The 17801-nt window shown below is 50.7% G+C and overlaps 1 protein-coding gene across 4 annotated transcripts in view; it reads right to left on the bottom strand.

Annotated features, from left to right (window-relative positions):
- MYH11 (myosin heavy chain 11) overlaps nt 1-17801 on the bottom strand; it is a 126192-nt gene that overhangs the window by 98297 nt on the left and 10094 nt on the right. For all 4 annotated transcript variants that reach the window (XM_045461423.1, XM_045461424.1, XM_045461425.1 and 1 more), the window contains exons 2-3: nt 10260-10621; nt 422-578 (exon numbers count right to left, since the gene is read on the bottom strand). In XM_045461423.1, the coding sequence (XP_045317379.1) occupies nt 422-578; nt 10260-10604 (502 nt within the window). In that variant the 5' untranslated portion in view covers nt 10605-10621. The remainder of the gene's footprint in view (nt 1-421; nt 579-10259; nt 10622-17801) is intronic.

Raw genomic sequence — 17801 nt, 5'->3', positions numbered from 1 at the left:
TACAGATGGAGAAACTGAGGCTGGAGAGGAGAAGACCTCTCACACCATCCCCCAGGACTCCAGCCTCGGCTGGCTCCAAGTGAGGGCAGGCTGGCTCAGCCCCAGGGCTGGCAGTCACCCCCTTCCTTCGGAGGTGAGGGCACCATGCGGTCCGCACCCTGACGCAGGGCCGGGGGGCAGCAGAGGGGCCAGGCGCCCCGGAGGCCCATGCCCATATTCGCCCAAGCTGCCTGCTCTCTCTCGCCCTCCCAGCCGAGCGCCCAGATGTTCAGCTGCCTTCCTTCCCTTTTTCAGTCACAAGGCTCCAGGGGCCCAGCGCCCGCCCGCCAAGCTCCACATTCTTGGCGAGGATGCAGGCGGGCGGGCCCGGAGGGGAGGAGCCCCGTCCCTGTCCCCGTCCCGGTCCCCGTCCCCCGCTCACCCTGCAGCATGCTCCGGTAGGCCGTGTCAGCAATGGCGTAGATGTGGGGTGGCATCTCGTGCCTCTTCTTGCCCTTGTACATGTCCACGATCTTCTCCGAGTAGATGGGCAGCTGCTTGTAGGGGTTGACCACCACGCAGAAGAGGCCGGAGTACGTCTGCGGACAGAGAACCCGAGTTGACATCCAGAACACGGCCGCCCAGCCCGCAGGTCCGGGAGCAGCGACAGCCGTCACCGCCTGCGTTCGAACACTTACCGAGCGCTCTGTGTGCATTTTCTCCCCGCATCCTCACAGCAAAACTGTTGGATGCGTTCGTCTTGCCGTTTTAGAGATGGGGAAACTGAGGCGTAGAGCCCTCACGGGAACCCCTTGGCATCCCTGTTAAGGACAGGGATGGGGGAAGAGGACCAAGGGGCAAGACTGGCTTTCTGGACCACCGGCCTTCTGTTTTATAGCTGCGTGCTTTCCAATCGTCCAGGTTCAGACCTCCCAGAGACTCACGGGCTCGGACCACAGCCACCAACTGTTGGGCACCTACTGTATACTGTATACACCGAGCTCTAAGCCCTTCACGGGCATCTCTCTATTTAGCCTCCCATCTACCCTGTGACAGTCGCACGGTGATTTCCCTGCCACCCATACGGCAGATGAAGAAACAGTGTTGGGGAGGTGGTCACACACACACAGCCGACCAGAAATTTGCACCTAGAGACCACGACACCTCCTCCCCAGATCTCATGCTCTGCACAGTTAACAAGGTACTCCCTCATCTGTAGAAAAAAAAAAAAAAAAAAAAAAAACAGGGACAAACACAGCTGTCCTTAAAAAGCATTGGTACTGGGGCACCTGGGTGGCTCAGTGGGTCAAGCATCTGACTCTTGGTTCTGGGTCAGGTCATGATCTCGCAGGTTTGTGGGTTCAAGACCCATGGCAGATTCTGCACTGCCCCCTCCCTCTCTCTCTCTCTCTCTGCCTCTCTCTCTCTCTGTCTCTCTTCCCCCACCCCTCAAAATAAATAAACTTAAAAAATTTTTATATATATATAAAGATTGGTACTGACACAAGGTACGGCATGGGCGGACCCTGAAAATGGTATGCTCACTATGAAAGCCACAAAGGTCACAGAGCGTATGATTCCATTTATAAGAAATGGCCAGGACAGGCAAATCCATAGAGACAGAAACAGATCCCTGGTTTCCAAGGACTGGGAAGGGCGGGGGCGAGGCCGGGGGGAGGGCGGTGACTGCTCATGGGTATGGGGTTATAAAAACGTTCCGAAACGAGACAGGGGTGATAACCGCACAACACAGCGAATGTGCTGAAGGCCACTGAATTGTACCCTTGAAACTGGATCCGGTGGTGAATTGTATGTTATATGGGTTTTACCACAATTAAAACAAAATCGTCGTCCTGCCCTACCAAGGGCACAGGAGCATCTGGAAATAATCAGAACAGGGAAAGGGGGTGGAGGCACCCCGCAAGCCCCACCACGCGCGCACACGGGAGGCACTATCACCGCTGTGGCTGTTCTTTACCGGACATCAGACTGCCCCCTGGGCTGAGGTCACAGCTCAGGGCACAGGTTCCGACCTGCCCCACAGGAACTGCCTTTCCCGAACGATACCATCAGGGCCGCCCGGGGCTCCAACAGCCCCCAAGCACGTCCTCCCTCCAATTCCCCCTAGAAGGGACTCAAGGAAGAGCCAATGGTCCACCTCTGGGTGACCCTCAGGGCAAAGCCAACACCAGAGAGGTTAAGCAACTTGACCAAAGTCACAGAGGGAGACCCTGACAGCACTAAGCCCAGCCTGGCCAACTCCCACGCCTGAGCGCCGCCTGTGAGGCTACCCGACCCCTGCCCATCCTATCGAAAGAGAAACAACACATCGTTCGTTCATTCACTTGCTTGTTCATTCGGTGTGCACGTCCTAGACACCGTGCAAGGCTCTGGGGTTAAAGAAGGCGAAGAACACAAGGTCCTGCCCTCAAAGAGACTGCAGCCCCGGCTACAGCTGATTGGAGGAGGGTCTCTCCAGCGCTCAGTCTGCTAAGGGACAATGGTGTCGAGGTGGACAGTAATCTTCAAAAGGTACAGGACTGGTGGCGGAAGGAGGGAATAATCTCTCAGGTTCTCACCAATCCCCTAAAAAGGCAGGCATGAGGTCGCACAGGCCTGTCGAAACATCCATCAGCCATTTATTGAGCACCTACTGTGTACAGGTCTGTGCTAGACAGGTCTCCACCATGCTGGACATAAATAAATCAGAAGAACCCACAGATCAGAGCAGGGACAAGGACACTGAACAATAACATCCAAAGAACCAGGATGGAGCCCAGGGGATTAGGGAAGCAAGGAAGTCAGGGCCCTAACCGACCCTGGGGGCGGTCAGAGAAACCTCCAGGGAGGAGGTCTCAGGAGACAAGAAGGGCTTATCCTGCTCAGGAGGTAGCAAAGGCACAGAAGGCAGCAGGGCGAGTGTGTGCGCGCAGCCTGCGGTATTTCTGGAGCATCGAGGAGGGGACAAGCCAGGGTGAGGGGTGAGGCTCCTGCAGGGGCGGGCAGGGGCCAGACCGCACAGAGACGGATGAGTCCACCATCCACCCGACTCCCGACTCCCTATCTGATCTTCCAGGCCCCTCCCACCAGAGCAAGTGCCCTGAGGGCGGGACCACCCTCTTCCTCTGCTTCAGTTCAGGCCTGGGCCTTGGCATACAGTAGGTGCTCACTAAATGCTTGCTCAATAAATGACTGAGGGGTAAGCTGATTACAAATCTGCCCTGGAGCAGGGACCCCCGATGTCTTCATCTCTGTGACCCGGGGCTTTGCACTGGGCTGGGACACAGTAGGTGCTCGGGAGATGTTTGCTGAGCTGGTGGCACAGTTGTTCCAGAACAGGGGCTCTGTGTCCCCCACTCATCTGTGTCCTGGTCCCCAGTGCGAAGCCTCCCATAAACTAAGTGCCCAGTCAACGATCACTTGTTTGAATGAACGTCAGCCAAGTCCTACCTCTCCTTCAGGTCTGATGCCACCTCCAGATCCTTCTGGGCTGTGCCCATTGCCAACCACAACGCTCATTTATAGCCCAGACCACACCCTCACCAAGCCCTTGAGCTGGAGGCAGTAAAGGTCAATGGCTAAGGATACAGAATTGAGTACTGAGGACTTGGTTTGAACCCTCATTTTGCTACTTCCTGGCTGTGTGACCCTGGGAAAGTCTCTTAACCTCTCTGAGCCTACTAACCTCAACTACAAGATGACGGTATGTAACAGATCCTTCAAAGGCTTGCTGTGAGAGCGTGCTCGTGAAGCATTTAACAGAGTGCCTGGTATACAGCAGGTGCTCAATAAACGTTAGTGACCATACCATGCTGCCTTGGTTTCATGATGACAAAACCCTTGTCAGCCTGGAAGCTTCACAGGTGCTGCTTCTGTACCTCGGGTATGTTCCCCACCCCCCTCCATCTTCCCAGAGCCATTTCCGTCTCCTCTTCCAGGGCTCATCCTAAATGTCACCTTCTGGACCGCAAGCTGCACATTACAGTTTCTCCAGCACCCAGCGTAGGGCCGTCTACAAGGCAGACCCCAGGCAATAGTTGCTGAAGGCAATGAATGAAAGAAAGAATGTGTGGCTCTCCCAAATCCATCACCAGCTTCTGAAAAACTGTCCCTTTCCCCCTGTTTGCCTGGGACACCTCCTGGTGCTAAGCACCCAGCAAGCACTTAACCCGAGCTTCCAGGCAGATCTGAATCTCTGTTCGGCGCAGCAAATCTTTCCAGGGCACGACGACCCGAGGGGAAGGGCTGAGCAGGCATGCCCGCGGCAGGGTGGTCGGGCCGCAGAATCTGGAGGTTTGATCGACAGTGTTCAACCTCCGTTGCCTTCACCAGACCCGCCCGGCTCACCGGCTGGTGGCGGTGTTTCTGCCTCCTCACTGTCCCCCAAGGTCCTCTCCAGCCGGTCAAGTTCAGAGGTTTCAATAGCCCCGCCTCCTGTGTCCCGGCCAGCATTTCAGGGCCCCATGCCACCGGCAGGGCCCAGCCACAGGCCCAGGGTTTCCCTCTTGTGACCGTATTAGGAAGTGACTTCAGTTTTTCCCTGACACTTGATATGGTCAGCCACAGAGCTCTGAGCAGGAGTCTGCTCCCACAGCCTGCGGCAGGAACAAGCACCAACGGAGGAAAGTGGGAAGAACACAGGCTTTGAGCCGCACGGGCCAGGGGAGAACCTCAGCTCTGCCCTCATTCATCACCTGTGTGACTCATGGGAGTGGCCGGACCCCTGAGTCTCTTCTTCCCCATCTTCTTCTCCGTCTATAAAAAGATGGAGACCCGTATCTTCATTGCCAGATTATCATACCATGTCATGGCAACATCTATCCTTAAAGACAGACACGGTCCACCAGGAATGCAATTTCCTGCAGCCTTGATTTGAATGGGAAGAAAGACTAAAAACAACCTAAATATCCATTATCAGGGGGCTAGCTTCATAATTATGGCATGCTGCCATTAAAAAGAGTATGTTTAGGGGCGCCTGGGTGGCGCAGCCGCTTAAGCGTCTGACTCTTGATCTCGGCTCAGGTCGTGATCTCAGGGTTCGTGGGATCAAGCCCTGCTTTGGGCTCTGCACTCAGAGTGCAGAGCCTGCTTGGGGTTCTCTCCCTTTCTCTCTCTGCCTTTCCCCCACTCATGCTCGCTCTCTAAATAAATGAGTAAACATTAAAAAAAGTGTTTGTACATATACATGAATGTACACCAAAACAAATATACATGCATCTTCCTGTATATGTATAAAGTATTTCTGGAAGCCTATGAAAGAAACACCAGAGCAGTTCCTCTACAGAAGGGAATCAGAAGCAATGGGGGTGAAAGGCAAAATTCCCGATACGCTGATATACTATTTCCTATCTGCATGTGTTACCTATTCAAACCAATGTTTTAAATTCAACTAGATAGTTACAAACAAACGCAAGAAAAAGCCACAAGACGTCATGTATGCTTCTTATTTTTAAATATTCTCTTGAGGTCTTTGCATGGATAGCCTCACGTTACTAGAAAGGTTTGAGGCCATGTCAATTCAAAAGATCTGAACAGTGAGTTCACAGGGCTCAGCAGAGGGTAGGCTCCAGCTGTGTTTTCTTTCTACCTTCTAAGACTCGGAGCAGTCACATATCTTTTTCCCACCCTCCAGGACTCTCTGGCACTCAAGAGGCCGCTGCTCCTCATCTGCTCTCAGCATCCCCGGGTGGGTACTCCTTCAGGTCACTGAGCCAAGTGTCCAAAAAGAAAACATCATCCCCTGCTTGACTTTGGAAGGAAGGTCTTTCCTTACCCCCCTGGTCTTCCTCGAACAGTGACGTAAGAACGAGGAAAATATCCTTTGGGGGTTCACAAGTCGGGAATTTGGGCTTGGAAACCCAATCAATAGGAGAGGCCATCCACCTTCGCTCTGGATCAGGTTCCTAACCCCAGGGGCTTGAAACAGGGGTGGAAAGTCCTACTGTTTACAGGGACCAAGCACATCAGACGGGACTGAAGTAAGCCAGGTAGGAGAACATTAGGTAGGTGATTAACGACCAACAATTCTCAGCCTCAGCATCTGGGAGACAACAGGGAGCAGGGAGGCCTATGCAAAAACAAGGCCCACAGCCCACCTAACAGGACGGCCCGGGGGCTGCTTTTTTAAGCAATGCCAGCCACTGAGATTTTCTTTTTCTTTTTTGGGGGGGAGGGCAGTTGGAGAGGAAGGGGGAGAGATGTATCAAATTAACTCCTCCATTTTTAAAAAATTACTCACTCTGGGCCAAAGGCTTCCAATCTAGTAGGCGCTCAAGAAATCCTAAGTGAAAAGTTAGACTTCTTCCTTCTGTGCATGTAAAGCTTGTCGAGCTCAAAGTTAATGGTGCCCATGGCATCATCCCCACATGCCCCAGCCCACAGCCATCACCTCCTGCTCAAGCCTCCAGATATCCTACAGCCCCTTACCATCCAGGGGTCGTCACTCTGGCCCTGGAGGCAGCCAGACCTTGCCTGAATCCCAGCAACAGGACCAAGCACGCCTGAGCCTCAGTATCTTGGTCTCTGAAATGCGGTAAGAGCCTCTGTCTCCCAGGATCATTGGAAGGAATAAATGAGTAGCAGTTAGAAGCACTGCTCCCAGGGCCAGCCTTCCCGGCTTCAAGACCCAGCTGTTTCTTATTAAGTTATTTAACTTTTCTAAAACCCAGTTTTGTTTTGTTTTTTTAATTTTTTAAATGCATTCATTTATTTTTAGAGAGAGGGAGAGAGAGTGGGTGAAGGGCAGACAGAGAAGAAGAGAGAGAATCCCAAGCAGGTTCTACGCTGTCAGGGCAGAGCCCAATGTGGGGGTCGATCCCAGGACCCTGGGATCATGACCCAAACTAAGATCAAGACACTTAACCGACGGAGACACCCAGGCCGGTTTCTTTAGCCGCACCCGCCAACACACCCCACCTCTGACTACCCCCCTTCCGCAGTGATTCTGAGCGTGACTATCTTCGATGCCTCAGGTAAGTGACATCCTGATTGTTCGTCCTTCTGTGACTGGCTTAGTTCACTCAGTATAATGTCCCCTAGGTTCGTCCCTGTTGTCACCTATGATAGGATTTCCTTAAGGCTGAATCGTAGTCTGTTGTACGGATACAACACATTTTCTTAATCCATCCATCGTGTTAGAAACTATCTCCTGCATCGGCCTCGAGCTCAAGTGTGTCTAATCTTCCTCCTCTTAATTACCAAGCGGCTCGGGGCACGGGCTGAGCCGTGTAACCCCCAGAATCCCACAGCGATGCAAACAGAACAAGCAAAAGCCCACGCATCCCCCAGCTGGGCAGGCCAGCCGAGTGTGACACAGGTCCCTCCCTTCCCAGGCAAGTCAGGTCAGGTCTCTGCCTCGGACAGGTCATGCGCAGAGTGGGAGGTGACCTTTGCTGTCACCAGTGGGGTCAAGGACACAACACGCTGGGAAGGACTTGGGATGGGACCCAGGACAGGCAAAGCCCACACTTTACTGATCTTCCTGTGCCTGAAACCCTGGTTTCAGCCTCCATATACTAAAAATAGAGCCAACTGCTGAGTGGTCGCGCTAAGCTCCGGGCAGAGGGAACCCAGCGCCCAGAAGGGCAGGTGAGGGTGGGCGAGGACTCGGAATCACCCCCTGCCCTGCCCTGCCGTGTGCCAGGATCAGAACCTGCACAAAGATGGCAAGAACCTGCATCAAAAGACTCATGAAATAGGACCCAGTGGCTTCTATGGACTCTTCTAGAACCAAGAGGACAACAGTCTTGATTTGAGGTGTCCTTTGCAGAACGGAGGGGAAAGTTCTCTCCATTACCAAGGGCAAAGCTGGACAGACGGATGGATGGATGGACGGACATACACACACACACACACACACACACACACACACACACACACACACACCAGATGCTCCAGCATCACCTGCCAACACCCACCTGCTCTCAAGGGCTGTACCTCCCGCTGTCAGGTGCTTGGAGACTAACTGGCTGTGCCTCCCCTCCCCCGCTTCCTTCTTGATCTCCTCCATCACGGACAACCGGTTCTATTTAAGTGATTAAATTGAGCAAAAAGGAAGGAGACAGGAGTAGGCACGTGGTCACAAGGCCGGGAGGCTTTGCGTCTAATCTGTGCAGGGAAGCATAGCAGCAATTGAAAAAAAAAATGAATCAAAGCTTCCATCTGTTTGTCAGATTAGATATTCTGGGTCTTGGGACCTTCAGGAGGCCTTCATTTCTTCCTGGTTTCTATTTTGGGCTCAAATGCTGGGTCAGAGGACAGGAGGGGAGATTTACACACAGGCCCGTCCTTGACCTCCCCCCGGGAGAGAACACATCTTCGGTGGGAGACCTGGGAGAACTCCCACTTTACCCCCGCTCCCTGCATGCTGGCCTCCTTAGAAATGTCCGTCCTGGGGCGCCTGGGTGGCGCAGTCAGTTAAGCGTCCGACTTCAGCCAGGTCACGATCTCGCGGTCCGTGAGTTCGAGCCCCGCGTCAGGCTCTGGGCTGATGGCTCAGAGCCTGCAGCCTGTTTCCGATTCTGTGTCTCCCTCTCTCTCTGCCCCTCCCCCGTTCATGCTCTGTCTCTCTCTGTCCCAAAAATGAATAAACGTTGAAAAAAAATTTTTTTAATTAAAAAAAAAAAAAAAAAAAAGAAATGTCCGTCCTGTGCTGACAGCTCCAGGTTGATGGTATTGCCATACAAGTAACAGCTTGGACTAAAGATACTTTCCCTGCTCAGGGCAGTTAAGGACAGGCTTTAGCTCTCTGAGCCTCAGCTTGCTCATCTGTAAAATGGGACAAGCATACTTTTCAGCGGATGGTCTGCTGGTTAAATGAGGTAAGACGTGTCAAGTTACACACCATGGGTCACCCTAGAGATTACATAGCCCCTAAGAGGGTATTTTGGGGGGTTATAATGGAAATGTGGGAATGCTCGGCCTTGACCTATGCAGAAGAGAGAGCGAGCCACTAACCTATGTGCACAGGCTCGTAAATAGGTAAACATGTACCATAGTCACAGAGAAAGACCGAGAACATGGCAACATCTTATCAGTTTGTGATCTCTGGGCGAGGACGGGTTTCTGTGTCGGCTGTGCTTTTCAGAACTTTCCGAATCTCCTGCGATGAACGTGACTTAATTTCCTAATTAGGAAAAAAAGTCTGCAGAGCATTTTTATAGATGACAAGGGGTTTTTTTTGGTTTGCTTTGCTTTGGTAATTTTCACGCGGCAACATGTAAGGGACGGGGTCGGAGGGCACAATGATGAAGTGACTGTCTTTGCCAATTTGCAAATGATCCAAGAAACAAGACCCTAACAACAGCATAACCAGCAGTAACACCGAGCGTTGTGAGCGCTGACAATGTGCCCAGCCGCGTGACAAGTGCTTTCTTTTCAGCGTAACCCACTCCGTGAGGACAGTACTCTTGTTGCATTCATTTCATAGAGAAGGCAACGAAATGCCAGAGAAATGAGGTAACTCACCCAAGGGATCGGCGTGCCCTTTCCGAGAGGCAAAGAGACCGAGTCTAACCCGGAGGGCCCTCTGCCCAGCAGTTGAACACCAGGGGGCCACCGAGGTCCCTTTGGCTCCGGGGAGTCGGTCCAAACCCACAAGGAACCTGCGCACCCCCTGAGTCACATCGTCCCCCATCATCTATCCCAGGCTGCCCCACAGGACTCCCTGCGGGGACAGAAGTGTGCAATGCAATGCAGCAGCCACCAGCCTCAGGTGGCGGTCGAGCACCGGATATTGGCCAGTGCCACCAAAGAGATGCATTCCGACTTCTAAGGAACTTGCGTCTAAATTTAGTTAGCCGCAGGTGGCCGGTGGCTACCAGAGTGAACAGGGCAGCTCTGGTCTGCACGGCCGACCCAGAGGAGTCCCGGGTCCAATCTAGGCATTCCCATTTGTGCCAGGGAAGGCCTCCGCAGAACCTAGCCAGACCCGCAGGTCGCCTCCCGCCTGGCTGCCCAGGGGGTCCAGCTTTCCCAAGAGGTTTCGCACACCTCGTCACCTCCAAGATGTCCCTTGGCACGTCGCACGTGGGGTCACGTGCCATCTCTGCACTTCCTTCACATGCGGGGGGGGGGGGGGTATTCCCATTTCACCTACAGGTAAACTGAGGCTTTGGTGAGTGGCAGCATTTTCTGGTGGCACCGAACTAAGTGGGGCGGGGCTGAGGTCTGGACCCAAGTCTGAACGATCCCACGTCACCATGGGGCCCCTCTCCAACGAAACTTTCCCCCTCCCAACCCGTAGGCCTGCACGAAGGGACCGGCTGCCCCGAGACACTCACGTAGATGAGCCCGGAGAAGTACCTCTCCCTCAGGTTGTGCAGCACAGAGGCCTCATTGAGGCAGGTCAGCTCTGCCATGTCCTCCACCTTGGAGAATTTGGGCGGGTTCATCTTCTGGATGTCATCTTTGCCGACCGTCACCTTCTTGCCATTCTCCACCAGCTCCACGATCACCTCGTCCCCTTTCTCCTCCTTGATGCTGGCTGCCTCGAAGCCCTGCTTCTCCGAAGGGACCCAGACCAGCTTCTTGGCGGCCCAGTCGGCCTGGGCCACCGGGCTGTTGACGAAGTTTTTGTCCACAAAGAGGAACTTCTCATCATCGCTGAGCTGGCCCTTCTGCGCCATGGTGCCTGGTTGGTCCCCTGTGGAACAAAGTGACAGCATCAGTATTGGGCCAGAACCGAGCCCCAAAGATGGTCGAAGCCCTTGCCTCGCATGCCTAGGGAACATTCTGCCAAGTAGGAGGATGTTCCGTGCGGTATGTTTATGTGGCCAAAGAATGCAAACAACTCAAAGTCCCTCATGAGAGGGACTCTGCATCATTGCCTATTGTCAGCCATCATGGCACCGGATCCACAAACCACGTTATTTTCATGCGACAAGATACTACTATCCAGGGGTCTCGAAGCAAGAATGAGGTCTACGTGCGTGGACATCCAAAGAGGTCCACATCTTACTGTTTACTATAAAAATAAAAGAGAGGCGTTCTTCAAATAGTTAAGCCCAGAGATACCATAGGATCCAACAATTCCATTCCCAAGTGTAAACCCAAGAGGAAAGAAGACAGACGTCCACACAAAACCTCGTAGCGAATGTTCACAGAAGCATTCCTCACAATGGCTAACACAGGGAAGGAACCAAGGTGTCCGTGGACAGATAGAACGGATAAATAAAATGCGGTCTATCCATGCAGTGGAATATTATTCAGCCTGAAAAAGGACAGAAGTACTGATCCATGCCGCACCACGGAAGAATCTCAAAAAAATTACGCCAAGTCAAACAATCCAGTTGCAAGGTGTCACAGACTGTAGGCTGCCCTTTATATGAAATGTCCACAACAGGCAGATCCACAGAGATTCAAGCAGATTGGTGGTTGCCAGGGCCTGGGAGAGTGACAGCTAAGGGGTACAGGGCTTCTTTAGGGGTAATGGCAATGTTCTGGAATTTATTGTAGCTGCGGACGTACAGCTTGGTGAATATGCTCAAAGCCATTCAATTGTACCATTTAAATGAGTGAATTACATGGCACGTGAATTATATCTCAGTAAAGCTTTTAAAAAAATGAAATAAAGGGGAGAGTGTAAACAGTAGGTATAATACCCCATTTTTATTTTAAAGTATTTAGAATACAAGGCACCTGGGTGGCTCAGTTGGTTAAACGCTCAACTTCAGCTCAGGTCATGATCTTACAGTTCGTGGGTTCAAGTGGCACATTTGGCTCTCTCTCCTGTCAGCACAGAGCCTGCTTCATTCAGATCCTCTGTCTCCCTCTCCCTCTGCCCTTCCCCCTTTCAACTCTCACTCTCTCGAAATAAACATTTAATAAAGAAAAAAAAATATTTAGAATAATACAGGCAAAAAAAAATGGAGAAATATGCACTTGAGTATAAGTGTGAGGGGCCTTTCACTTTCTTTTTTAAATGTTTATTTTTGAGAGAGAAAGAGAGCGAGCACAAGTTGGGGAGAGGTAGAGAGAGAGGGACAGACCATCTGAAGCGGGCTCCGTGCTGACAGCTGAGAGCCAGATGTGGGACTCAAACTCACAAACCGCGAGATCATGACCTGAGCTGAAGTCGGATGCTCAACCGACTGAGCCACCCAAGCACCCCTGGGATTTTCACTCTCTATCATTTTTTCCCAGTTTTTTCCATCGTGGTAAAATATACGTAGCACAAAATTTGCTATCAACCATTTTTAGGGGTCATTGCAGTTCGGCGGCATGAAGTGCATTCATACTGGGGTGGAACTGTCACCCCCATCCACCTTGAGAACTTTTTACATCGTGCAGAACTGCAACCCTGTCCCCAGGAAACACTAACTCCCCACTCCCCTCCCCCGGCCCCCGGCAACCAGCGTTCTACTTCCCGTCTCTAGGACTCTGACTGCCCTAAGTTCCTCGTACAAGTGGTGTTTGTCTTTTGGTGACTGGCCTCAGCATCGTGTCCTCAGAGTTCATCTAGGCTGGCAAATGTGTCAGAATTCCGTTCCTCTTCAAGGCGGAATACTATTCTGCAGGATGTATACACCCTATTTGGCTCCTCCGTTGGTTTGTTGATAGGCGCCTGACTGGCCTCCATGTTTTAGCTATTGTGAACATGGGTATACTTTTAATTATGTATTTTGACTGTCTTTGTAGCTTTTAAATTTTTCAAAGTGTTTACTTTTGAGGGAGAGACAGGGAGTGAGCGGGGGAGGAGGAGAGAGAGAGGGAGACACAGAATCCGAAGCGGGCTCCAGGCCCTGAGCCATCAGCACAGAGCCCAACGCGGGGCTCAAACTCATGAACCGCGAGATCATAACCTGAGCCGAAGTTGGACGCTCCACCGACTGGGCCACCCAGGCGCCCCTACCGTATTTGGGGTTCCCTAATTTTTTGTTAAACTTATGATCAACAAAAATCGGTTTTTTTGTTTTGTTTTTTTTGTTTTTTTTACAAAAAGCTTCCAACGGCCACTACACATGAGAAAAAGGTGCTCGACCTCACCAGTAAAGGAAGAATCTGAAAGTAGTGAGATGTTGACTTTCTCCTATCAGCTTGGCTGAGATGAAAACTATCAGTAATTCCGGGTGTTGTCAGGCATTGGAGGGGCTGGGCCTCTGCACAGGCCACCCTTATGGATGGAAAAACTTGAACATCTCTGCAAACCCTTTCACGTGCAGTTCCATTGCTAGGAGTTCAGCCTAAGGCAACAGACAAGGGCTAAGAGCCGCACAAGGATGTGGCTTGCGTTTATGCCAAAATTTCACCCTTTTCTTTTAACCTACTCATCCAAAGGCCACTTCCATGCCATAAAATTCTCTCCTGTAAACGTACAATTCAGTGACTTTTAGCAAATTTACAGACTTGTGCATCTATCACTACAACGAAATTTGGAACATTCCCATCACCCCAAAAAAGGCATCCCTTGCGCTGGTCTGCCCACATTCCCCGTTTCCATCCCCAGTCCCTGGCACCCACTCATCTACTCTCTGTCTCTAGGGCTTTGTCTTTCCTACACATTTCCTATCAATGGAATCATACAATAGGTGACCACTGATTGTGCAAAGATATTCATGATGTATGTCCAAGTTAAAATTATGTACAGGGGCACCTGGGTGGCTCAGTTGGTTAAGCGTCCAACTCTTGATTTCGGCTCAGGTCATGATCTCTCGGCTGGAAGAATGAGCCCCACGTCGGGGCTCTGTGCTGAGCCCAAAGTGTGGAGCCTACTTGGAATTCTCTCTCTCCTTCTCTCTCTGCCTCTCACCTCCTCCCATGCTCACGCACACATGCTCTCTCTCAAAATAAACACTGAAAGATGCTTTAACAATTATGTATAAATAGAATACTCAGCGGGGGAAAAACAGACAAATCTCAAAAGCATTATGCAGAGCCAAAGAAGCCAGACCCAAAAGGCTCAATGACTTCACTGACCTCCAAGTCAAGAAACGGCAAAACCACTACGACAGAAAGCAGATCAGTAGTGAGCTGCCAGCACAGGGAGGGGAACGGACTGCCAAGAGGCACAAAGGAACTTCCGGAGGAGGGAGGAACATTTTCTATATTCTGATCATGGTGGTGATTACACATCGGTACGTAGTTCTCAAAACTCACTGGGCTGTATGCATACTTAAAAGCCAGTGAATTTTTGGGGCGCCTGGGTGGCTCAGTCGGTTAAGTGTCCGACTTCAGCTCAGGTCACGATCTCGCGGTCCGTGAGTTCGAGCCCCGCATTGGGCTCTGGGCTGATGGCTCAGAGCCTGAAGCCTGCTTCGGATTCTGTGTCTCCCTCTCTCTCTGTCCCTCCCCCATTCATGCTCTGTCTCTCTCTGTCTCAAAAATAAATAAACGTTAAAAAAAAAAATTAAAAAAAAAAAAGCCAGTGAATTTTTTAAAAAATGGTGAGTTTTACTGTATGTAGATTCTATCGTAATAAAGCTGATTGAAATATTTACAATAATAAATATATTTATAATTATATATGTGTGTGTGTGTGTGTGTGTGTGTGTGTGTGTGTGTGTGTATACATGTTTAAAAGTCTGCAACACTGAGCCTGGCTGGCTCAGTTGGTGGAGCTTGAGACCCTTGATCTCAGGGCTATGAGTTTGAGCCCCACATTGGGTGTACAGAGTACTTTAAAAAAATAGTCTAGAACACTATAGGGGCGCGTGGGTGGCTCAGGTGGTTAAACGTCCAACTTCAGCTCAGGTCACAATCTCACAGTTTGTGGGTTCGAGCCCCGCGTCGGGCTCTATGCTGACAGCTCGGAGCCTGGAGCCTAATTCAGATTCTGTGTCTCCCTCTCTCTCTGTCCCTCCCTTGCCTGTGTTCTCTCTCTCGCTCTCTCAAAAATAAATAAATAAATAAATAACATTAAAAAATAAAAATAAAATTCTAGAACACCGGGACACCTGGCTGACTCAGTCGGTGGAGCGTGTGACCCTTGATCTCAGTTCGAGCCCCACGTTGGGTGTAGAGATTACTTAAAAAATTAGTCTAGAATATTGTATGCTAAAATCTTAAACTATGGTTCTATCTGGTCCAATATGGCAGAGTTTGAACATCAGTAAGAAAAGTAAAGGTAAGAATAGAGAGATGAATACGTTTAAACCCACGAGGCATGATGATTAAAATAAATTTTAAAGGCCAGCCAGGTAAGATGCTGGGGAACGAAGACGTTATTTTGCAAACTGGTAACGAATGGGGGGCGGGGAGGGAAGCAAAACCTTGATTCTGACTTCCCTTAGTTCCTCGAGGTCACTAAGTAATTGACAAAGAAAAGTCTGTATGTACAACTCCAAGTCAGTGACCGGAGCCCATTCTTCCTCCCACCGTCTGGATGTGTCAACCAGGCAGGTGCTGAGGCAACAGATTCTTAATGTTCTGTCTAGCAGCCCGTTCCAGACCGTTCCTGCAGGAGCTGCCCCTGCCCTAGTAACATTTGCTGCCAGCCAGCTCCTCCCACCTGCCCCAGCGGTCCTCCCCCACCCACTGCTGCTGTGCCTCCAGGAATGAAGACATAGGCTGAGTTAGGATGTATAGCCACCAAGACATACTGTGTGGTTGACGCCCTACTTCAGCAGAGAAGAATTCACAGCTTCTTTGAGTTCACCCAAATAACCCCCACATCTCACAAATGGGCAGCCAACTCCTGAGACACAGACTACAAGGCAGGAAAGGACAGGCAAGTACTCCGACCGCCCCTCTGCTCCTTCAGGGGTGAAAATAACAATGATAAGAAACTGATAAGCTCAGAGGGGGTGGTTACTTTTCCCCTGAGTCATGATCTAGTAGCTCATTTTTAACAAGATGGAGAAATGAGCAAATTATTCCCCAAATCTGAATAATCACTTCGTCATTCAAAAGGAGTGAAACAAAGAATTGCAGACAGACACATGGCCCTGGGTTTAACAATCACATTACCTGCATTTTTAAATTCTTACGGGTTTTGCTTAGGACATCATCCCAAGAGCATCCCACTCCCCCCACCAAAACCTCACTTTAAACTGACATTAAAAAATACTCCCGTCTAGGGCACCTGGGTGGCTCAGTCATCAAGCATCTGACTTCGGCTCGGGTCATGATCTCACAGTTCATGAGTTCGAGTCCCACGTCTCGAGCTCAAGCTCAAGCCTGGCTTCTCTCTCTCTCTTTCTGCCTCTCTCTCTCCCTCTGCCCCTCTTGGGATGCTCTCTCTCTCTGCCCCTCTCTCACTTGCACCCCCGGATTGGCATTTTTAACAAGTTCCTGGGTGATGATGAGGAATGTGGGTCTGGGGTCTATACTTTCAGACCCACGGTGTAAGATGAAAAGTGGATAGAGCACTTTATCATGGATACATCAGGAGGGGGTCACCTAAACGTGTTAATCAACATTAACCATCATAGTAAGGAGTCGATCAGAACGATGTGCCCCCAGATGGGAAGCCATAGAAAGTGCCTCTACCACCAAGGAAATATTCTTCCAGAAATGAAAAGGGGTGGGGATGGGGGCCAAAGCAGGCAAAGCCTCTGGGTCCAACACCCCCAGGAAACACAGGCACAGGGAACACAGTATATACTGTCAGGGGGGGAAGGGGGGGTGCAATGAAATCCACAGGTGGGAAAGCATAAGACAAATGACTCCATTTCTTTAAGAACATACAGAAAAAAAAGGAGAGAAATTTATAAACTAGAAGCAGTTGGGGGTGGGGGGGCTCTGAGACACAGAGGAAAAGCGGGAGATGAAGACAAACAAAGCCCAGTTTGATCATTACCAAAGTGGAGCGCTAGGTGCCTGGGGGGGGGGGGGTGTCCTAGTGACCTCTCTACTTGGGCATATGTTGGAACGTTTTCACAATGAAAAAGTCAAACAAGGACAATAAAAGACTAACAGGGAGAGAGGAAGGGGAAGAAACACACATTCTCTCCCCACAACGCACACATACAGGGCAAATCAGAATCAAGGGCACATTTCACATTTTTAAAAAGCCACCCCTGGGGCTCCCGGGTGGCTCAGTCAGTTGACCTTCTGACTTCGGCTAAGGTCACCATCTCACGGTTCATGAGTTCGAGCCCCACACCAGGCTCTCTGCCATCAGCACAGAGCCCGCTTTAGATCCTCTGTCCCCCTCTCTCTCTATCCCTCCCCTGCTTGCGCTCTCTCAAAAAAATAAAGAAACCTTAAAAAAATAAAATAAAATAAAAAGCCACCCCTCACATGGAAAGTTTTGAGAAAGTGAATGCGGTTGTAAGAAAAAACAAAGTCCCGACCCATGCCTCCAGAAAGCAAAATGTAGGAGATAATCAAGAAAAATCAAACATTAACACAATATCCTTTATATTAGGGAATCTGTTAAATTCTTCGGTGTGACAATGGCACTGTGGTTCCATCTATTTAGGGTCCCTTCCAGGGTGCCTGGCTGGCTCAGTCAGAAGAGCACGCAACTCTTGATCTCGGGGTCATGAGTTCGAGCCCCACCCTGGGCGTAGAGATCACTTAAATGAGTAAACTTTTAAAATGTATTTAGGGCGCCTTCTTTTCAGAGCCAGTGGGAAGGAGTTGTAGCTGAAGTAACAAACCTGGGGTTGAGGGATGGGGTGCCTCAGGTGGGTTACGCTGTTGCATTGACTTCTGCACGCTTGACCTTTTTCTTTAAAAGGAAAAATGCTACTGTATCACCTGCGTGCCACTGTCTTCCGTGTGTAAGCCATATCGCTGTCACACGCCTCCCACTTGGCCCGTAGGTCATTGCCGGGGCCAAGTCTTCTGAATACCAGCAGGGGAAGTCAACACTCACAGCGGAGTCAGCAAGTAACATCAGCACGCTCTTGGGAATCTCGCGTTACGGTCAGCTGCCCCTA

The sequence above is a fragment of the Leopardus geoffroyi genome, chromosome E3, assembly GCF_018350155.1.
Source record: "Leopardus geoffroyi isolate Oge1 chromosome E3, O.geoffroyi_Oge1_pat1.0, whole genome shotgun sequence".
In the NCBI taxonomy this organism is placed as follows: Eukaryota; Metazoa; Chordata; class Mammalia; order Carnivora; family Felidae; genus Leopardus; species Leopardus geoffroyi.
The sequence above is the reverse complement of the archived record's forward strand: the minus strand, read 5'-3'. Positions and strand labels throughout refer to the sequence as shown.